This window comes from Chaetodon trifascialis, chromosome 16 (genome assembly GCF_039877785.1).
Source record: "Chaetodon trifascialis isolate fChaTrf1 chromosome 16, fChaTrf1.hap1, whole genome shotgun sequence".
Classification (NCBI taxonomy): domain Eukaryota; kingdom Metazoa; phylum Chordata; class Actinopteri; order Chaetodontiformes; family Chaetodontidae; genus Chaetodon; species Chaetodon trifascialis.
The window spans coordinates 7,709,077-7,732,339 of record NC_092071.1 but is presented as its reverse complement, the minus strand read 5'-3'; the positions used below and the strand labels follow the sequence as shown (position 1 = coordinate 7,732,339).

Below are 23,263 nucleotides of genomic sequence, written 5' to 3'. Positions count from 1 at the left end.
TAAGGGGAAATTAACAAAAATGAGTACAAAAATGGCCTCAAATGTACGTAACAAGAATCCATCTACACGAACCAATAAGACTTTACAGATACTGATGATAAGATTTACTCCTTTAGCTCTGCTCTGGAAACTGGCATCATTCATCAAACCTTTCAAACGTACTCTCCTCAGAATAGCTTTTATGCCGTCATAACACACAAATAATTGTTGTTATTATTACTTTCCAGGCACTAGAGGTTTTTCAAGACACATTATTATGGCCTATGATATACTGTAGGCATCACAGAGATGACAGGAAGTGCAAATTTCAGCGGACCGTGTGCTGCGTGACTGCTGCTGAAACATTAACAGAAGGAACTACAGTTTGACATAAAGCATGCTGTTTCCAAAGGATGAGCCAGGGCTGCAACAAATCATCAGCGAGTGTATATAAATGGAAAGCTGAGTGATGTCAGAATCTGATACGCTGCATCCAAGCAAACAATCCTTCCCATCTCCTTCCAGACAAGTAAATTAACTCTGCAGGTGGTGGCCCTGGAAAAACTAAAATAGATAAGAGACTGACTCATCCTGAGAGAGCGCACACTCTCTCAAACACACATAGCCATTACAAAGCCTGGGAAAACCAGGAGCAGCCTCACTCCCCTCTAAATTCATGCACTCAGATGTGCAAATTCTTTCCAGCTCAGGTCACCTTCTTTTTTCATCGATGAGGTATCGCACATCAGCTACGCTTGTAAGGACAGATTGCTCAACAGGGCCGAAGGCTGAACACCATCCTGTGGGCTTCTCGTTCAAAATGAGTTGCTGGCCGTTAAAAATACTACTTGCATTCACAAAGACAGCCGGTCCCATGTGGAGTGCAGCTCTGATCTGTCCAGGTCAAAAGGGGTAGCTGTCACTGATTTAAGGTCACACATGGACACATTTAGACTGTCAGGGAGGACAGAACAAATCGCTACAATGACAGCTATCGTTGCTCTGTTTGATTATGAAACAGTGGAAACACTGACTGATCTGGTTCATTATTTTATCACGTGTACAAAGTACCACTGTTTGGTAGCCTGACAAAAATGATTTCTCACATTGGGTTTCTAAATCTGAGATAATCCAAGGCTAACATTACATATGGGCACAATCAGACTGTCACTCAGCAGCTCTGCATAATGGAACAGATGTTGAATGTGAATACACAGTGTTGTGATCTCTCACATTAGATAGGCCCTCTTAATGGACTGTGTCCAGATGCCTAGACTGAAATCTTGCACGCTGTATGGTTCAGGCCTTGAGCCAGTATGCTTATCCAGCGTGACTTACAAGTGCAACTGTGAAAAAAAAGCTACATTTCCGACTGAAGCTTGACATTACAAAGAGTTAGTTAGAGGTCACAGTGTCCTCAAAGAGTAATGACAAGTATTTTATTGGAGAGGTGTAAGATACTGTGAGAGGGGGATTCAGCAGGATTTTTTTAGATGAGTCATTACAGAGAATGACTGATCCACCTGAGTTAAGAGGATGAACCTATTAAGATGTTGAGTGGTGCAAAATACATGTTTCATATATGCTCTTAAATCTGTATGCATGCTTCAAATAGAATAAAATAAGTGCAGTAAATTTCATACATGCAGGAATGCGGGATAATAGAAACCATCACATGCTTCGTACAATGTGCAAAAGCACTGGGCTGCTTTGTTGAATGCTAACTCGTCTGAAAAAGGTAGAATGCAGTTCACGTCATGAGTATGGGTCAAAAGTACTGTTTGTGCAGTTTTAATTTGGGGAAATGTTGACTTCATGTTGAACCACATTAAAGCAAAAAAACAGAAAGCCAGCCAACTTTCACTGGTTGTGTACAAAAACTGAACTTAATGCTTTCTGCAGTGTGGCTCATTACAACTCAAGGGAGCTAAAGCTGCCAACTTAATGTCATGCATAAACAGACAAATTGTCATATAAACAGTGAATAAACCCTTTTACGAAGGAGCGTGATGGACTGCAAACAACTGCATGCCATACTGTGAACATCATTAAGTTTGAAACAGGATAATGAGAGATTATTAGATTACTCTATGGGTGTCATATTTAACACCATGGACTGTGAATGCATCATTCATGATGCAGCGTGTTAAAAATCATGTGCTCGTTGTCCTTCAAAGCATCAAGCAGTGGCTGAGATAACATGATGGTAGACTGACTGATACGCATGCATGATCCTTTGATGTGTCTACAAACACCACAAATCAATACAGATGGAAAACTGATTCAACCAAGGACTGGGTGATAGAAGGGTGGGGGTTGTATTCAGAAGCTGGGCTCACCGCAGGGTGCAGGGTTACCTGCTAGACTAAATCCAGACTGGTGCAGGTTTCTGACAGGCTGTTTGGTGGGAGAGGTGCGTGCCGAGGCGGAGGGGGTACCACCGCGGGACATGGAGAATTCAGACACCGGGCCGTCGTACATCCCCCTGGGTACTGCCCTCAGGACGGCCAGCTACAGGACAAACAACAGGAGGAGGTGGAGAGAGAAGGAAGCATAGGAGGAGGTAGAAGAAGGAGGGATGGGTAAGAATAAAGAGACATTATGGCGTTTGCAAAAGACTTAATGTAACCAAATCCACACCTGTTTAGCATTATATGGTTGTTTGTGCAACTGCTGGTGTCTGAATTATATGTGCATTTTTCAGAGAGCCTTTTTCCTGCCAAGAACCAGATCCAGATTTACACACTAAGACAAACACAGACATACAAGCAAGCAAACCCTTTACAGACTGGAGCAGAAAAAGCACAACATAAAGCATGCGTACACTTTGAAAGTTGAAAGTTTATGCTACTAGTGAACAAGCCATTGTCTGCCTGCCTGCCTGCCTGCCTGCCTGCCTGCCTGTCTCTCTGCCTGCCTGTCTGCCTGCCTGCCTGCCTGCCTGCCTCTCTGCCTGCCTGCCTGCCTGCCTGTCTGCCTGCCTGTCTCTCTGCCTGCCTGCCTGCCTGCCTGCCTGCCTGCCTGCCTGCCTGTCTGCCTGCCTGTCTCTCTGCCTGCCTGTCTGCCTGCCTGCCTGCCTGCCTGCCTCTCTGCCTGCCTGCCTGCCTGCCTGTCTGCCTGTCTGCCTGCCTGCCTGCCTGCCTGCCTGCCTGCCTGCCTGTCTGTCTGTCTGTCTGTCTGTCTGTCTGTCTGTGGCGTGACTCAGTGGAATCTTGGACGCTCTGTCAAGAGTTAAAAAGAGACATCTGTGAATGAAGAAAGCATAACAGCGACTGCTACCAAGATAAACAGCGCACTGTTACTACAGCTCCATTTTCTCATCACCAGCCAGCTGCAAATTAGGAAATGGTTGAACAATGAGATTTCTGGCCCATAAATAAGACGACGAGAGAGCAGAGAGCACCGTCTGCTATGAGTTTAAATTGTCGTAAATTAAATGGTTAAATGTTGTTAACTCTTTATGCTTTGGAGGAGATTTCTTCTTCTATTGAAGTGTTTAATGAGGCATTTTGAGGCAATTTGTGGAATATTTCCATTTGGATTCTAGTTTTACAATTAATGTAGCAGCACACCTCACACTCATACTATTTCCCTTCTCATATTTTTTCTTGGCTGTCTCTCATTAGTTTCCATTTTTCGAAAGAGTTCAAAGGTGTTGTGTGTGACTAGAATCAATAAAATGATGTGAGAGAGATTGGCAGCTGGGAATGGCTTGAAATCGATCCCAGAAGGGACAAAACACTGTTACAATGCTCATGCGAAATAGTGAAAATACTACAAGTACACTTAATTTTTGTGGAATATTTTTACCACTATGTCCATTATGGAACTATTCTTTGTTCTTGGCAGGTGGAAAAAAACCTTAAAAATAGTGTATAGCAGCAGCACAACATGAATCATGAATGACAAGTGATCAGAAATGGAAACATGAAATACATTGAGGGAATTTAAGTGGAAGGTTGTAATGAGATTTTTCCGAACCCCCGAAATAGTGGCCAAGATGAGCCCAGTATGCTCAAACCTATGCTGGAGAAAATGTGGTACACAAACTGGCAACCGCACCCATGTATTTTGGACTTGCCCAAAACTGAGTACATTTTGGAAAGAGGTCGTAGAGTAGAGTATTTCACCATAATAGATTCAAAGGTGGCATTACTGGGTTTGACCCTGGCAGGTCTAGAGGGAAGGGCCAAAGAATACCTGCTACTAATATCGTTAACAGCAGCGATGAAATGCATTACAGTTAAATGGTTAAAACCTGAGCCCCTAACATATAATATGTGGATTGGGAAGGTCTTGGAAATCTATCAGATGGAAAGTATAACATACTCTCTGAGACTCCAAAGACATATATTTATCAAAAGATGGAGTCCTGCCACCACCATACTATCTCAGTGATTGTTCTCTACCCCTCCCCGCATCTGAATCCTGTTTTTCAAAGTTAAAAAGAAAATGGAAATATGGTCCCTTTCAATGAGCTGAAGTTCTGCCGACAAAACTTAAAAGACAGACTAACGGGAGCTGCTGGCAGGATGGATGTGCTGTTGTGTGTTCTGCAACCTGTGGCAACGGCTTCCAAACAAACTTACGAGGGGAGCGTGACATGAGGGTACTCATAACTGCAACACAATGGGATGCTGCGCTTAGAAAATAGTACTAAAATATCAAACTGTGCCAGATTCTGCAGAGGAAGATGTCACACAGGGCCTTCATTACACCCTGCATGTTGAAGGATATTCATCTGCATCGCACGCTGATGCACTTATGATACTGAAAACTTGTCAGGTCTTCATATAGATGTCAAACCTTGCCTGGCAAATTGTACACTAGGTGTGAAAATGGCCATTGTGCAACCAAAACCTGTACATTTTAACACTGGCCTTCCTGTGAGTCAAGCAAATCATTCTAATGAACTGCGCTCATTGTCTTTTTTTGTAATTAAAAAGATTAAGAAAAACATTTCATTTCAGGCATTTCTTCACTGATCTGTGATGTGCAGCTATAGATTTTATCCTCGAATCACAGTCTAAATATTCACATTGGCTGCTGCTGAGACGGAGCCTGTACGGTTTCTGTGACAGGAAAGTCTTTCCAAACCTTTTGCCAAACTAGAATCAGAACAGTCTCGCGTGACTGCAGTAAATTGTCAATTTGGGACTCTTTGGTAACCCCTTTACTGCGTGTGTGTGTGAGGTCTCTCTGGAAAGTTATCCAAATCCAAACTCACTGTATCCTTCTTAAAACCATGATGACAAAGCGTCGGCCACCCTCACTGCGTGGACCCTTTAAAGAAGTACAGCCAGCGTGCCGTGGCTGAACCTTGGAGGCTGATTTCAGACTGTATCTCCCCCACATCCCACTTCACTGCCTCCACCCTCATTTCTCTCCACCATAGAAACTTTTGTTTCAGCTTCTTCCTTTACGATCCAGACCTTGAGTTCTGCCTCCCACCTTCCCCTATTGTCTATTGTGTGTGTCTTTAAATTAAAAAATGGTTATCTAAAGCAACAAATATTCTTTCTTCCATCATGTTTGTTTTAATTTAGGCAAATCCGGTGCAAAGTGGGCACTGCTGTGGTGTTTTTGGACCCTACCCGAATTCACTTAAAATCAATGTGTTGGATTCTATGATGGCTTCATCTATGTAGCAGTTCAGTTTCATTTTACATTAAAAATTGTGTACATAGCTTCGTGCTGTACAATCTAAAGTATCAGAGTTTACCTTTCAAACAGGATATAGCGTTACATAATGTTTACAGACAACTGTCTGGACAAAATAACTGCTGTGCTGAGTGTAAACAGAAGGCTGTTACAGAAGTAAAACATATACTGACCTGCTTCCTGGCCTTCACACGCTTGTAGGCAAAGTCAGGGAATGCAGAGCAGGGAATGAAGCGACCCACGCCGGAGGTCACATGCAGGTTTCCGTCTTCCAGAATGATCTTCCCCTGGCAAATCACCACGAGTGGGGCTCCACGCAGCTCCATGCCCTCAAAGACATTGTACTCAGCAGCCTGAAGCAAAAATATAAAATCGTTAGACACCTGAAAAGAAATGAGGTTGTTGCAGCAGAAAAAGCAACAGAGTGGGCGCAACAGTAGACATGAACTAAAGCTATGGTATGGCTTAGAAAGCAGTAAATCATGAGAAATGATGCAGAATATATAAAGAAAGTCTAAATTTACAGCTGTAGAATGATGAAGTGGAAATACAAAAGCAGATGCATATACAGCAATACAAATGCAGTGGAAATCTGTATCATATTCATATTAAGAGACATATACATGCATGCTGTCACAACATGCATGCACATTTTATCATTTTACTTTTTGTCGCCCTTTTTAACAAAGTTTCCTTTGTGCTGAATGAATGAATGAACATAAAAACACACAGATGTACAGAGAAAAGCATCACATGACGTTCAGCCCTGCAACACGAGCCTGACTTTTTCAATCCATCTCATGACTCAGATCAAAGGTTTTAAGGAGGACGCGCTGTTTAAAATGAACAGTAATGAGCAGTTATAGAGCTTTAAGGTTTGAACAAATAACTCTACTCAGAGTGAAATTAACGATGGGGCTTTCACATCATTGTGATTTTGAAGATTGAATCAAATTAAACTAGATCAAATTCGATTTGGAGAAAGAACACAAACAACAAAATAAACTGCTCTTGAACCTTCCCTTGAAGGACTGATGGTGGGATGAGGGAGACAACAACAGGGGGAGCTGTGGGAGGATGAATGAGGAGACAGGAAGCGGAGGCTCTTTCTCTTTCTCCCCTCCTCTCTCATAATCCCACAGTCCTTTTCGCCCACTCTTTATCATTCATCACCTTGTTTCTTACACTTGTCTGCTCGGCATGTACAAACAGCTGCCGTCATCCAGCTGCTGTGTAATGCCCCTGTAGTACTTCTCGCTCTCTTTCCCTTCCTCTCTACCTCATTGCTCTTTCCAGTTGTCCGTCTCCTTCGTCCATATATCCCTCTTTCTGTGTGCTTTTCATGCCCCGTCTTTCCCTCCCTCGCCCTTGATTTATGCAATCCTTGTTTTCTTTTTTCAACTTTCTGCACAATTCATCCTTTTCCAACTGCCCTTGTGCCAGCTTTCTTTTCTCTACATGTTTGTGATCTGTGATGGTCCCCTCCCCTCATTCCATTGTTGCTTATTTCCTCTGCACACGGCCCTGTTTTCTGCTGCCGTCCAAATTCAGGCCAGAACAGGACATAACTAAGACTCGCTGTGTGCCAAACATGATGTCATGACTTAACCAAGTGTGTGTCAGAGTGTGTGTGCTGCTGCCCCTTCTTGTCTATGTGTCAGGATATCCTTATGTGCATCTATGTGTTTGTGTGTTGACAACAACAAGCAATTTAGACCAGATGTGGGCCTACTGATAACAAACTAAGGCACAGCACTGTCTAAGTCGTATTTACTCTGCAGAAGAAGGCATTCCCTGGCAAAGTGTGCTGGTAAACAGGGCCGCTCCTGTTTGGCCTGCCATCAGACCATCCATTAAGGTGGATTTATTGGAACTGGGAGCTGCCGTGCTCTGGTCTTCTGTTTTATTTTATCTGGACGGATGAGCAGCAGGAAATGAAAGGGTGACATCATTATGTAAGAACCCACGGGTCCTCAGTGGATGTACTCCACATTTGGAGAAGGCGTATTATTAGTCCACTTCTCTCTTTCTTTTTCCACTCCTCTATTTGGAGGCACAGTGATGTTCTTTTTCTCTGACTAAACAAGCGCCATCAGGCCTCAAAGCAAGGCAAATTAAAATCTACCAACTTAACTTCATCACTCCAGAGACCCACCTGCATACACTGTCAGGAAGCACATTCTTCCCTCACAAATGTATTTCTCTATAAGCAGGATTTGTGCTACACTGGTAAAGCCTTAATTTCCTGTGTCTACACTTCCTCTGCTCTGAGTGGCCTGTTTGAGATCCTCTCATGTCTGTGTAATAGTACGACCCCCATTTCAGAACAGCTGGGATGCTGTGTCAGACATAAATATAACAGTACAAAGACAATAAATTTAAAGTTTCATCTCATCAACTTCATTGATTTTTGTAAATATCTGCTTATTCTGAATGTGATGCAGCAGCACGTTTCAAGCTAGTTTGGACAGAAGCAACTAAAGACTGTTTGGAACATTTCACAGGTAAACAGGTTAGTTGGTAACAGGTGATACCATCATGATTGGGCATGAAAGGGGCATCCTCGAAAGGCTCAGTTATTCACAAGCAAAGGATATTACTCCATGGGCTCAGGAACACTTTGTAAGACCGTTGTCAGTAAACACAGTTCATTCAATAAATTTGCAGATGATTACATTCCGTTTTATTTACATGTACCAGGTGTACTGCACCGTACACACAGTTAATATAAACTGTGCGTGAGCAAGAGAGAATGTGCGTGTGTGTGTTTATGAGGCTAATGTGTTCGACCCTCAGAGGGAGGACAAAAGACATCTGCAGTGGGGTAATACAGTTTCACATGTATCTGATGTAGTCACTTGTTTCAATACTGAACTCATGACAATTGAAAAAAATTGTCAGAATGTCATTAAGTGTAATTTAAGAAAGTTATTGAATCACTTGTCCAGACTAATGGTCTAGACTTTCAATAAAGAGAATCACTGGGGCTTTTTCTCACATATGCAACACAGCTAGACAGACCTCGAAGGACAGGAGGACAAAAGGAAAAGCAAATCAACACTCGCAGGCAATAGCATGTCTGTAGGTTTTTCCAAACATGAACATATGAAATCGAGCAGTCTTCTCGCTGCGATTCATGGTCAGAACCTTAAACCCCTTTGGCCACCACAGCGCCCCAAATTGCAACAAAGTCTGAGTCAAAGCAATGGGTTGCACAGGAGGCGGATAGAGCAAATGGTGGCCACGTTACACTACCGCTTCTGATTCAGACTGCGTGTTGAGCGAGAAGTTTCCCATGTAATCAAATGTCTTATGACCAAAGCTGTTTGAGACGAGTTGTTTTTCCTACCAGCGATGTGTACAGATGTTCCAGATCTCTGGGGTTTATGAAAGTATTTGAAATATTAGTGTTTACACAATCCTGTGCGATGAATGACATTCTTTAAACCCACTATGGTTGTCCAATCATGAAAACATCTCAAATGGATCTGTTCAAGTGAATGTGATATAGAGGATGGAAATACCTCACGATTACACAGCGCACAGATTCCCTGCTGATCCCCTCTTGTTGGACTTTACGGGACATTTTGGAGAATGTTTGCATCACTGGCAGAATGTTTGTTGCATCTGAATAATCCATATGTGTCCAAATCATTACATCAGTCATTACTGAGGGTTTGTGGATTTAGTAAGGTTCGACTTTACATTGAGAGCCGCTAATGTGGCGAGTGCAGTGTGAGTCGTATTAGTAGCGAACATCCACTGAGACTTCATTTCCGTTCAGAGGAACTGAGAGCTCTCTGGAAGCTGCTCAAAAATGTGCTCTCCCTCTCCCTAACCACTCTCTCTCTCTCTCTCTCTCTCTCTCTCTCTCTCTCTCTCTCTCTCTCTCTCTCTCTCTTTATCTCATGTCTCCTGCACACACATACATACACAGATGTATCTCATATTCTGCTCTGCTCTTTCCCTCAAAACCACCCTTTTTAACAGCATTTTTTAATCTCTAGCTCTTTTTCACCCCAGCTCTTCTGTCTCATTTCTGCACAACAGAGCAAATGGATGGAGGAAGTACTGTAATGTACTGTACTGTAATAATACAATTATTAAAAAAAATGTTGGTGCACATCACTCTGCTTTCACCCATTGTACACAAGTAAGATTGAGGTTTAGTTTAACCGGACCAGTTTGACCAGCGCACGCCGCACATACCGAGTTGTGTGTCTTGGCAGTGATGGTGCGGATGGAGTCTGTGTCCCAGATGACCAGGTCAGCATCAGAGCCCACGGCGATCCGACCCTTACGAGGGTACAGGTTCAGGATCTTAGCTGCATTGGTGCTGGTGACCGCCACGAACATGTTCTCGTCCATCTTGCCTGTGGTCTGTGAGGGAAAGGAGCAAAAACAGGGATCGGGAAGCATTTGTCAAAAAAGTCTCACTCTCACTGCACATAGAAAAGCAGATGTGCTATAGATGGCTTAGATACATGGACGTATGTAGCTCTAGATGGATTACATTTGGACAAAAAAGGCTTCAGACATGTATCTTCCTTACATTTCATACTTCATTTTGGTGTCTTGTAAGAAGCAATTAGCTTAACTTAGCAGGAAGTCTGGCTCCATTCAAGTGTGGTGTGAGCTTGGATTTTAAGTAACTTCCCGGGGGAAATAGATTCAGTATAACTTTTAAAAGCCCCTCCACATTTTACAGGCAGCGCCGCACTCCACAGCTGTATAAACCTACATGCTCTGCGTCTTTTAGCGGCACACTGATGCAGTGATAACGAGAGAGAAGGAAAAGGAAAAATGAGGGCAGTGTGCTGTATTCAAGGGTGAAGGAAAGGACAAACGTGCAGATAGAAAAGGAAAAGATAAAGGCAGAGACAGTGACAACAAGACAGTGAAATAAAGCTGGAGGGAGGAGGGAGAGAGAGAGACGAATAGCTGAGGAGGGAAACGTCAGGAGAAAAAAGTGAAAGCCAGATAAAAAGAGGGAGACAGAGAGCAAGAGCGGCCTTATGAGAATACGGAAAATAAAAATAGAAACCGCAGAGATGACAAAAAGCCGCAAACTGAGCATCACAGGACGCAGACTGATGATGTCTGGTTTAAAACAAAGCTCGCAAAAATAACCATTTTCCTTTGGAGAAAAGGTCAGAGGGCAAGTGAATCAAGATGAAAATAAAGGCAATGAATAAATCTCTCCCATTATTTTGTCCTCGTTCTTCTAAAGTCCTCACCACAGCTTTGTCCCAGATGAGGGACATCCTCTCCTCCACTCCGTTGACACCTTCTGGGATCTGAGTGAAGTCGTCCTTGCCAATGGCCTTCTGGGACACACTGAAGGTACAGTGAGCGCTGCCAGTCACACTCAGGTCTCCACTGGGGGAGGAAGAAAACATGAAAACACAAGAGTTTGGATGGGATTACATCAGCGCTGCACAATCAGTGGACACAAGCAATCAAAACCAAAATGTTTATTTACTTCAACAGGATATGTACAACAAATCAGAAGGAGGACTCGCCTCGTGCCAGAGTTTGTTCTTCCAGTGCAAACCGTTGCTAATTATTTCTTTTTCCATATGACGCTCGAACTCACATGCCAGAAGAAGTCCGCCAGGATTTATCATACGCAGCTCAAAACCACGCAACTCCAGTTTTGTGCATTCATTGAACTAAACGTTTAAATCTTTGCACACGCAGGCAACAGGTGCACAGGAGGTCAAGCTCCTGCAGACTGTCAGCACGTCAGGCACGTTTAGGATAAGCGACATTTCCATTCAAGGATCTTTCTCATTATTTTTCACTGATTTTTAGATTCCAACTTAAAATATCAGCCTGGCCGAGGAAGTGCCTGCTAATGAGGGAGTAAACCTTCAGCAAAGCATTGTAATTAAATCAGTTCTGCTTTATTTGCTGCTATATAAGCATATATGGCAGCCATGGAGTGTTTAAATGCAGTTCACTAACAAGCAGTGCGCGGTTTGGACAAGAATTTATGAGTACAATACGAGTGACAACACCATTCAAATGTAACGTTGCCCTACTTTGCCTTGTGCTGTGTTACTTGTGGACATTACACTTATTCTATATGATACAGTTTCAGGTCAAATACTGAATAAAAACATGCTCTTTCACCTCCCAGCTAAGCACGAGATGATAAGCAGGTCGACCAGAGGGAGGTGCTGTGATGCCTACCTGGACAGCAGCGTGTTCAGATAGTCTGGAGTGGTGGGATCCGGGCTGAGAGGAGGTGATGTTACAAAAGAAGCCGCCTTGGCCCAGTTCTTGCTCCAGTAATGCGTCCCATCAGTCCCCAGGCTGGCCGTGATTGGCTCCCCAAACACAACATTTCCTGGGAAAGAAACAACGGTAAAAATCTGTTAAAGTATCCAATGACAGCGTATCAAACTGATTTATTTCAGTGATTCTTGGCATTGCCAAAAAGTTGCATCAATCAAGCCTGATTAATTCGTCAGCAGTTTAATCTCACTAAAAGCTCTGGTAATTCATCTGAGTGTTTGCATGAGAGGAGCCACGCCTAATCTCTGCGAGGCCAAACATCACCCTTGGCAATGTACGAATTTCGCTTTGGCTGGGTTGTAGCTGAGCTTGTTCCTCTGCGCACGATGAGCCAGGGTTTGATTCCTGTCACTAGCACTTGTCTCCTCTTCTTCATGGTGCTTTGCTCTCACACCTCGCTGTTTGATGGCCTTCCTGCTTTAAATGTTAAAGCATGGGAGTAGATCCAAACAAAGGTGTCAAGCCCCCCGACGGCCGAAAAAGCGTCAAAAGTCGTCCTTTTGAGGTCACCTAAGACATCCAAGCACACGTTATTCTGTTTTCTCCCGTGCTCCAAGTCCCCTTCTCAAAAACTGTATATTTCACAGTCCATCAGAGCCAGCCAGCCCCTCGGTTCACCTCCACTCTTTCCTGGGTCTGTGAGGAATGATCTGTGCGACAGCTGAGCCACCCCGAATGACAAAGCTGAGAACTCTAAGAATAACATCTTCTTTTCATGATGTCAGGCAGAGCCAAAGTCTGTGTACATCAGCTGCTCCAGCAAAAACGGTAAAATCATCTTATAAGGGCAGAGGTGCAGTGATAGCAGGATGTGCATTCCACGTGCCTCAGCCGCCAGACAGAAGGATGGCAACCAATGAGCAGAAGGAAAACACCAACAGAGCGAAAAACAGCGGAAAAGTGGGCAGCAAAGTAATAACGGCTACATTGTTTTAAAAGGAAGTCTCTTGTTTGTTTGTACTGGTTTGAGGACCAAGAATTCACAACAATTAGGCCAAATGAGAAAAACATGTAAAAGTTGTAAACACGATTAGAAGATGGAATCAACATCATGTTTTGTCTTCTTCTAGCGAGGAACATGTGTTATTATACTCTTCTACTACTCCACTTGGATACACAATGGAGTACAAGCACTGCAAAATAAAGAGCTCAATGAAAGAAATTAGATAAATCTCAAGCAAGACGCAGCATCTGAGTGAAGAGCTTTACTGTCAGATAAGATGCGCTCCCTTTTATCCAATTTCCAGTTTCTTACTGCGTAATCTGCTCTTGCTGATGCAGTTATTCACATCTTTCCCACGAAACCTTTATGCAAATATCACGTCGAACTAGAATGTCATCACTTCATCATTTTATCCTATGAGACATTTGTGTGTTTTGTCATAGTTGTGGGTGGTCAATCCCATCGGTTCATCCATGAGCCCAAGTGGACGATCGTGTCTGATGTCATGAAATTCCTTCCAGGTGTTCCAGAGATAACGAACAGAAACCAGGAAACATAACACCATAACAAACAGTAGAAACCTGTGATTGCTGTGGGAGTGTACATCGTAGCATCATGGACCTGGTCTGCAGGTGTGCAGGCATCGCACAGGGAAGTCGAAACACTGATCTTTACCTTTTTTCCGGGCCTGTGAGATGATGTCAGCTGCACTCTTGCTCATGACCCGGGTCACATACAGAGGACAGTTGGTTTGGCTGGCGATGGTGATGGCACGAAACACCGCCTCTGCCTCCAGCTACAGAAGGGACAGGACATTGTGGTTGGCGTGGAAATGTTTTCCCCATTAGGATTTTCTCAAATAAACTTCAAGTATCTTAACCACAGCGCATTACGTATTTTTGGAGCTGTATTAGTGAACTGGCTGATTCTGAACCCAAATGACGAGAGGAAGCTTATAATTTTAACATAATCTGGAGAGGAAAGTCAATAACCTGCTGGACACATTTTGGAGGCCTGTTCCACATCAGAGAGCACCTGGCATTTTATTGCGGTTATCAAATTCCTAAAATATATATTTCTGTGTTTCCAAGTTAGCAAGAACAACTTTCAATGCAAAATGGTCAAGAAAAGAAGCCAAGATGGGAAACCAGATGGGACGATGGCCTCCTGCATGTGTTTTGTAGTTTGCAAGGTGACGCAAACGCTTCAGCTGATCATTGTGTTCTCGTCCACAAGCTCAACCTGGGACCAATAACAAATAGATTAAAACCAAAAGGACGCCAGACTCTGGTAAAACACCATTCCAACTCGGCGTCCGGACAATTAAATTATGTAGCGATGAGTCTTAAGACTCCACTTCACGATGTGACACTGTGAGGCTGGTGGGACAGCTTCACTCCGCTGCACCACAGAGTGGAAAATTCCAGTCAAGATAAAAGAGCATGGCTTTCATTTTGCTGTTTGTTGAAGAAACATTAGCAGCAACAGTTGAGGGAACCGGAGAATTTTCACCCAACGCCTCTAATATGTCTGAAACCACATGTGTGTAACAAGAGCAATGTGTGTGTGATGACCGCCCCAACAACGTCATTGTGGACAATGTGAGTGTGTGTGTATGTGGTCATGTTTGCACTGCTGTGTGTGCCTCTTTTAAAGCTGGCCGCACACCAAGGAAGATCACCAAAAAAACACATTACAACACATAATATCTGAATAAAACCTATGAATATGTACCTCTTCAGGCCTGCTCAGCACGTGTCCCTCTGGTCCAGTGATACCCATCTGCAGCATGCGGGCCTGCTCCTGTTCAACAAACACACCAAAAGTAGGTTGTTAGCCGCTGAGCTCATAGATGCACGCAGGAGAGTGTTTTTTATGTCGCTGGTGTGAGTGCTCGGGCTGATGTAAAGATTTGGTCACACTCCAAAATGATATTCTGTTTCTGTGTCTTTGTGTGAAGGATATGAGCAACAGTTCTGTCATCTGGGTCAGGCCACACATGGAGGACCGTGGGAATCCACGGGGCCTTTGTATACACGCAGACCTACCTCCCGAAAGATCCCGCACATTTGTGTCACAGGTGACGCCTACATGGAGACACTTGGACGCTATTATTCAATTGTTTTGACATGCTAACTTTTCCATAAGCTATGCATATCAAGCCAAGCAGAGCAAGCCTCCTAAAGCTTTCCAAATACACTTCAGCTGTGATGAATCATTTCAAACACTTATCTCGAGTCTGATCAGCCTTAGCACAGAAATTAGCTCCGTGGTTAGCTATAGTAGCTAACGTCATAGAGGTCTACTTCATCTGCACCTCCCGGTTTGTTTACATGTGTGAAGCTGTGGGTCGCTGTTGGCGTGTTAGCGCGTGCATGGCAAGCAGGAAAGCAGCAGCAAACAAAGAAAGAAAAGAGTTATCCAATGGATCATTATGAGGACGAATGTTAATCATCTCATACTGATGGCTGACTGTATTTATTGTGGATGCAGAGAGGCAACGAGAGGAGTATCTCGTAAAAACAACTGTCGATTTGGAAAGCTTTGGTTAAGTTAGTGAAAATTCGCAACCCAGGCTGAAAATATTGGAATTTCATTGAATATATTCTCGATGGAAAAATAATTTACAACACACACAAATTCACTAGTGAGTTGTGAACTTTGTCAGGAAGTTAAAGTCAGGTTTCCCCATGTGGCCATAAGAGGAAGTGCAGCTTTAGGCACTGGCAGCAGTTTCAGCTTTGATCCATGGTGGGTGTAACTTGGTTACAACACTAACAACATTCATCACGCACAGGTCTAAACAAGGCCTTTCTATCTCAGGAGATCTAAAGTAAAGCCAGGTCATGACATAATCTGGGGGTTCAGACGTTTTTGCTCTCGAAACTGATGGAAATCAGACTCCCTCAGAGTTTAAGACTGGATAGGAGAGCTGGGATTTGCAATGAATCATATCCAACACACACACATGCGCACACAGTGACAGAACCCAGGCCCGGTCTGGAGCTCTGACTAATGCCGACCCCTCTCAATCCACCAACTATTAGGGTTCATTCATTTTCATTTGTCCGCAGTGAAGAGCAGCCCTGTGTATACTACACCCACACATTACTGTCCTCCAGGCTACACATTTTCCCTCATCAGTGACGGTGTGTTTAGTCTGCAGGTAGGGGAGATACACAGCGATAAGGCTCGACTAGAAAGGTGCACTGAAGCGAACTAAACTGGAATAAATCACACTAAACTGAGACGGAACACAGAGCTGGACACGAGACAAGTACTTGGGTAGTAAAGAATATGAAGCAGGGGAAAAATGCAGAAGAAGAAATGTCCAAGGGCTAAAAACAGGCAGTTTATTTATCTTTATTCTTACCTCAGCGATGATCTCGCCATTCTCAGCGTGGACCTGAGCGATGCCTCCCCGCTCTGCCAAGAAGGTGAAGACCTCATAGAGCTGGAGGAGGAAGACACAGAAATTACAGCGGCGCTGCTTTTATATTTAAAATCCCCGCCCGGCTGTTTACACAAGAATCAGACACTCGTTTTTATCCGAGGGGTCACCCTAAAGCCACAGTTTGAAAGAAGCCCACAATTTACAGGATGTCCACAATGACACGCTGCAATTACTGTGTGTGGTCTCCAGAAATGGTTAAACTCATGTGGGACGTGCTGCAGTCCTTGTTATGTTGCTGCGCCACAGTTCCTTAGTGAGCTGCATGACATCAGTTTTTCAGGGTGGACTATTTCAGTTGCCTCATGTGCTTCTCTGAATTATCTACAGCTGCATGAGAAACGCGAAGAGTCCTGCCTCACACTGCCTGGACGTTTGTTTTCCAACTTTTACCGGCTAGATTTACAATATGAACTCACGCTGCACATCACAGGCAACAAGTTACATAAGGACAGGGTATTTCAAGGGAGAGAAAAAGACTGAGTTTCCAAAACTTTGCATGAAGTTATAAATCTTGTGTATTATATTGAACACCATAATTTAGTCACTTTTAAGGCACTTTGCCTGAGAACCAGGTCACTGCTACCTTTTCATGCTTCATGCAAGTCAGCAATGATTGATTATACTGATTGCAATTGCTCTGATTTCATTACTTAAATGAGATCATGATATTTAAACTACCCACTGAGTGAATTCAGGATCATACCGCCACATGATTGGGATTTCTAGTGCTGAGTCTAAACCTACCCTTACCCACACAAATGCACATGAACGTTACGTCCGTGTTTACACTGTCAAAGGATAGGTTCACGTTTTTAAAGTCTGTATTAAACAAAGACTCGTGCTCATAAGGTCACTGAAAGAGTTTAATCATTCATCCTGTCAATACTGGCCGTGAAGAAGAGTTCACTTTTTAACGCGGTTCCAGCGTGAAGCGATGAGGCACAAAAGTCACCTCATTCTGTGCAAAGCTAATATTTGGGCTTCAGTAGTCTGACACAGCAAAACTCAAGTGGAAATCTTTCTTTTTAGAACAAACATCTCCACTGACACAGTTTCCTTGCTGAGCTGCAGTGAGAGTCAGACTGCAGAAGCCTCATATTGTGTGTACAATTAGTGGGATCTAGCATCGAGGATACAACCAACTGAATATACCTCCCCTCCCCTCACCCCTCCCTTTCCAAGTGTGTAGAAGATGCTACGATGACCGCGAAACTCACTAAATATGCAAAAGGTGTTGTCTAGATCCAGTGTTTGGTTTGTCCCTTCTAGGCTACTCTAGAAACAGGGCAGCAGACCCGCTCCCTCTGCACATGTAAAGAGCTCATTCTAAGCGTAAGAAAACACAATGATTCTTATTTTCAAGTGATTATACACTAAACTCTACACACAGGACTAAGTTACAGTTATTGTACCTCGCTGTTGCTCATCTGGTAGTAGTCCTTGTAAGCCATGTAGACCTGGAAAGAGTTCACACCTGTAACAAAGGAATGCAGAGTGAAGAACGGGAAAAATGCCACTAAAAGCTCCCTAAAAAGGTCAAAGGTGGATATAGAAATGAACTAATAAGCAGTGTGTGGTCAGTCATGTTAAGGTGTGACTTTCAAATAGAGAGGAAGTTTGATTATTTGCCTGCAAAATTGCACATTTGTATAGATTTTTTACTGTTGTAGTTTCGTTTGTAGCTTCATTTTTGGGGGCTCTTCAATCAGAAGTAATGAACTGCACACTTCTTTGGGTAGAGGTTACGTTACACCATCACAGCCTACCTTTCTCCTTGATGAGGGTATCCACCTCCTGCTTTATGCTGTCGTTCCAGTGGGTGATATCCACGTGGAGGGAGTAGTCGCAGCAGGCCTTCTCATCGGCCCACTGCCTCCACTGGTCGTAGGTCTCCATCAGGCTGCTGCCGGGCTCTGGGATCACATGGTCCACTGGAGGAGATGGACGGCGGAGGAGAGAGGACAGAGGGATGAGGGGATGATGAAGGGAGGAGAGGTTTTCAGGGAGAAAAGGTCACAGAGAAGTGATGGAAAGGGGTGGGGAGGGTTTGGAGGGTCCAGGAGATGAGGACAGGGTGATGTCAGGATTTGTCTGCTGGTGTTTCCACTTTCTCCCTGCGTCGTTCATCTTGCGTAACCAGCTGTCTGTTCCTGCAGTGCTCAGCCAGTGGGGACCAACCTTGTCAGATGTCACATTACATTTTGAGTGTCTCTGTCGGGGTATGGGTGTCCTTGATAAATTTAGGGGCCACTTCAACTGGGGGTATTTGCAGACTTTTGATTTTGGTTATGTAACCACAATCAATTTTTCACGAGTTCATTCTAAAAATGTATTCAGTGGTGCCGCAAGGTGACTGCAATAGCATGCGACATACTGTACTGGGATGGGGTTAGGGTTATTCTTCAGTTCAGTTCTAACTGACTGGTGGGGATTTAACTTCAGTGGGGTCTTTATTAAAGGTCTTGGAAGTTCTTGTATTACAACATTCAGTGCCTTTTATAAACTCATTGAAGCATATAAATATAATACTGCTGGTAAGATTGAGCTAAAAGTCCAGTCACAATATTCCAACAAAGTCTCCCTGCTGATAATTCAATAAACACCACTCTTTAAGTGCACCAAACACCAGTTTGATTGACAGTCACTTGAATGCATGTATGAAAGTACTACGCTCATGTACATAAATCACAAAGCAAATACACAGACATGGTTGCTGATGTTTACATTTGCATGATCTTCTGTGTGATTTACAGAGTACGTGTTTGCCTTTAAGCATGGCCCTGAGGTGAATATTCACTTTGGGAACATCTTTTGCACCTTTTCTCATTGAAATTATTCATGGACAGTAAATCCTCATTGTACACAACAGTATCACCACACACAGAATATCCCGCTCCATCTTACTCAGCTCTAATACAATAAGGCCGCCTGCTGGTTCACCACCTGACCTGCCTCTTTATCTCATTAAGGATGACCTAATCTCCTTATCTGGTCTTTGCATGTTAATAGGATCGAGCTGGAAATGGCTAAAACACTGTTGTTGTCTCTGTCGACCATCTGAATCACTTGTTTGTTCACCGTTGCACAAACGCAACATCATCTGTGAGCAGAGACGGACATTTACAGTGTACAATACGCACAGATACAAAGCACAATGCTGGTTTTCACTTTCTCCCCCACACAGCAGACACTAGATTATAATCCCTGGATGAATGGGGCCCATGAATAGCGCTACAGTAGCACGGCTGTTAGTGAGTGTATCTGTTTAAAGGCAGAGCCACACTGGCAGCAGAGCAGCAGCCAGCTCAAAAGAAGTTAATGGCATTAATGAGACTGTGGTGCCTACCAGCTGTTGGCTGTGATAGCGTCTCTCAGCTACATGAAGCGCACACATAAGCCCACACTGTACCAGACCAGCATGCAGACAGACACTGGTGTTGAATTTCCATGGGAGCAGTGTTTTCGCTCTGTGCCCCCCTTCCTGATCCCACCCCCTTGGATTCAGTCTTTTGTATGGTCCTCTTTTGGAGAGCTGCCCAAAAACAGACAAAAACCGCTTCCCATCCCTTCCTCTTGTGCTCTGTTGGGGCCTCAGCCCTCCTTCCCCTCCCTTTCTGCCCCTCGTTTTAGCTTTAGTCTGAAACTCGGCTTCACTGCGGGGATGACCTTTCCTACAGCCCTTACCGATCATGGTCGTGCCGCCGGCGAGAGCGGCCTTTGATCCCTGGGTGAAGTCATCCACGGTTGTGGTTCCACGGTACGGCATCTGGAAGTGGGTGTGGATGTCAATGCCGCCAGGGATCACCATCTTCCCGTTGGCCTCGATGGTCTTCACCCCACCGGGCACGATCAGGTTGTCACCGATCTGCCTGTCGAGGGAAGATGATGTTGTCGTGATTGGGGTTTTTTACTTCTTGTGCTATGCAATGCCACTACTTTCAAATTAAGGTGCTATATTTCCATGTAAATTAATATAACAAGTGATTCCAGCGAGCAGATCCTGAACACCGATGTGCAGGAGGGGGCTGATGAGAGAAAACACTTGAAGCAGCACATTGTCACCATGTCAACACGTCAACATTCAACCCTGTTAAAAAAAAATCCTGTTGTTGAGACTTTATAGAGGATGGACAGAGGCTGGTGTGTCTGTGAGTTTGCCAGCAGCCCCATGGTCCAGCAGGCATCTGGGTGTTTATTATGCAACACCAGACTTTCTGTGGGTGCCTCCGTCTGAGCTGCCTCACTGAGGGGCTGGGGGGGGACAAAGGGTCTATAACTGGAAAAATCAAGAGGGAACGGAACAGGGGGAAGGAGACGAGAGGCTGATTCAAACTACCTTGTCTTGTGGGGCGGGGACGTGCTCATACTAGCACATAAAATTGGGGTCTAGACTAGCTGTTATGACCTTCAACCAAAGACCACTGACGGGGACCGTAGGAACAAGGTTTTTGGTTCAGGTCAGCCAGCAGATCGAGCAGCCTGTTCTCATGCATTTAATCTCTGAAGTTTCCATATCACTCATTCTGCAGGGAGAGTTAATTAGACTGCTATATTTAGTTTGGGTTCATGTAGACAATAATAGCGATATTTGCACTCGACTTAAAGTTTGTGTCGCTGAGAGCGACGCAGCCAGCGTCGCTTGTCTCAAGGTCAAGCTTTATTTAACATGTCACCTCCCCTTTAGCTACAAACTCCAATCAGAATTAAACACTTCAATGATGAAACGACTGTAGAGGGCACCATTTTAGATCATTACAAGTGGTGTTATTCCCATCTTCTTGTCCAATTCTGACAAACCACCTTTGTTAGGGACTATATAGAGTAATGACTTCCAGGGGACGACTTTCTGTGTTTACTTGACTGAAATGATCTCTGTTGCAATGACGTTTTTGGAAAGCTGTAGGCTGGTGGTTCCATTGATGTCATTCATGCAGATGTCCAGCATCTCAAGTCAAAATGAACCAGAATTTCCCTTTTCCCACCTGGACGTCCAATCTGATAGAATGATCAAGATGTCTGACTTAACATTTTGCACACATCAGCAAATGGATGATGAGCCAGAGTTGGAGTGGATTGATGAAAGCGAACGGTAGTGAATAAAAGCAGAGCAGAAAGGAGGACAGCGGAGGACTTACTTAATGAGGCCATCCTCCATGTAGATGTCGGCATGGAAGGACTGGTCATCGTTCACGATCCTCCCGCCTTTGATCAGAAGCCTGTCGCTCTGCGGACGAAAGAGGAGAGGAGGATAGAGATGATTCTGTGCAATTTCACTCCAATAAAGGCCCAGTTTGGCTTGAAACATTGTCAAGAAAAGCTTAATTGGATCACTCCTGCTCTATATTTAGAGGTGGTCATCGTTTTTTCTGTTTCTCTAGATTACATCCTTTTTCCACCCAGAGGAGATGAACAATGCTTCATTCATTCCTTCACTCCTGGCTAGGAAGAGACGGGACATGTTTGTCCGTCTTGTTCTGTGTATACACACCGCACACAGTTTAGCTGTGGACCACCCTCGGGGTCTGTCTGCCCAGCTCTGTCTGTGGTCCTGTGCAGAAATGTGGTTTTGATTCCGCCTGCAAGCAACCCATTTGTATTGACATTTTCTTGATAACCTTGTTGAGTGAATCATCAAATAAAGCAGCCGATCAAGTACCGTCGCACAACTAAAGCAGTGTGGTCATTTTTAATGGTCATTTCAAACCTTCAGTGCAAGAATTTTCATTTAAATGAATGTCAGTTGCATTCAAGTCCTTGCCAAACGGATTGGCACAATGCTGATTAAGCCTCTCACCGCCAGGTAAATCTGTCACAGTATACTGGAGTTTTTAAACCTGGTGTCTGTGGTGACTTTCCTGGAAGCAGCAGTGATCAACCAGTGATGACTGGTTTGCCAGAGCTGAGCAACTGAAGTGACGGAGCACGTGACAGCAGCTAGTAGCATGGCGGAGCCTAAAGCACGATGACAGTGTTTGTGTAGTTACTCTCACTGCCAGCAGGGGGAGGCAAAAGTCCCACGTTGTGGGTTAAAATTAGAAACGTTATGAATTTGGGGCATTAAGGCGGCCCAGTGGTTAGCATCGAGGCCTTTCTGCGTGGCTTTCCTCCAGGTGCTCCGCCTTCCTCACCCCACCGCTCACGCTATGCTGGGATTGGCTCCAGCCCCCAACAACCCTCCAAAGGATAAATAATGGAATGGAATGGATTTCGTCACGGTCCACATCAAATGTGAGGATGTTTGTGCACTCGTGTAGCCCTCAGTGCTTCCAGCATCAAGGCTACAAAGGGTGTGACTGCTGCTTTTCTATATTACTTGTCTGCTCTGCGGTCCAGTGTGCCCTTTTAAATATGATTTAATACAGTTGTTAATATAAGATTACTGGAGCACAAAGTGATGCTTGTGATCATAATCGCCGTCAACGACGTCACGGTGTGTGCCTTCCAGCTTGCAACCATAACACTGACTGGTACAAAGATTGACTGGCTAGATCTGGGAGTGCCAGTCTGATCACAAGCTTTACAAAATCAGCAGCTAGAAGGTCCTCGTAAAGGCCGCCAGAGCAGCTTTCTCTGTGAAATGACCTGGACCGGCCATGGCGGTACATCTGGGAGGACGAGCTGAAGCTGCTTTTAAGGACTGATCACGGATTAACATCTTAACCGCGTCCATCCAGATTTTGTTTTGCAACAATCCCAGCTCTGGAAGTTTTTTTTCCCAGTATAATCCATTTATGCAAAAGACCGAATATTGATTATTGATCATTTGAGGTGGGATATTTTTAATCTGCATGAGAAAATGATCACGCGCATCCCACAAATGCGCTAAAATCAAATGACATTGTCACATGTGAGGAACCCTTCAACTTCACATCCAGTCATGTGGGCTGATTTGGGCGTTGCCATGACGCCACAGTCAGACATCAAAT

At 44.2% G+C, this 23,263-nt stretch overlaps 1 protein-coding gene across 2 annotated transcripts in view; it reads right to left on the bottom strand.

The window, feature by feature from the left end:
• The window catches only part of dpysl3 (dihydropyrimidinase like 3), a 35,216-nt gene that overhangs the window by 1,399 nt on the left and 10,554 nt on the right, over positions 1-23,263 (bottom strand). Inside the window, exons 2-13 of one of the 2 annotated variants that reach the window (XM_070982424.1) lie at positions 21,473-21,561; positions 20,022-20,206; positions 18,104-18,268; positions 17,750-17,811; positions 16,257-16,337; positions 14,618-14,686; positions 13,559-13,679; positions 11,836-11,992; positions 10,878-11,019; positions 9,850-10,020; positions 5,814-5,993; positions 2,337-2,490 (exon numbers count right to left, since the gene is read on the bottom strand). In XM_070982424.1, coding sequence (XP_070838525.1) covers positions 2,337-2,490; positions 5,814-5,993; positions 9,850-10,020; positions 10,878-11,019; positions 11,836-11,992; positions 13,559-13,679; positions 14,618-14,686; positions 16,257-16,337; positions 17,750-17,811; positions 18,104-18,268; positions 20,022-20,206; positions 21,473-21,561 — 1,576 coding nt within the window. Of the gene's footprint in view, positions 1-2,318; positions 2,491-5,813; positions 5,994-9,849; positions 10,021-10,877; positions 11,020-11,835; positions 11,993-13,558; positions 13,680-14,617; positions 14,687-16,256; positions 16,338-17,749; positions 17,812-18,103; positions 18,269-20,021; positions 20,207-21,472; positions 21,562-23,263 lie in introns of both variants that reach the window. The other variant, XM_070982423.1, reaches the window with a different exon arrangement.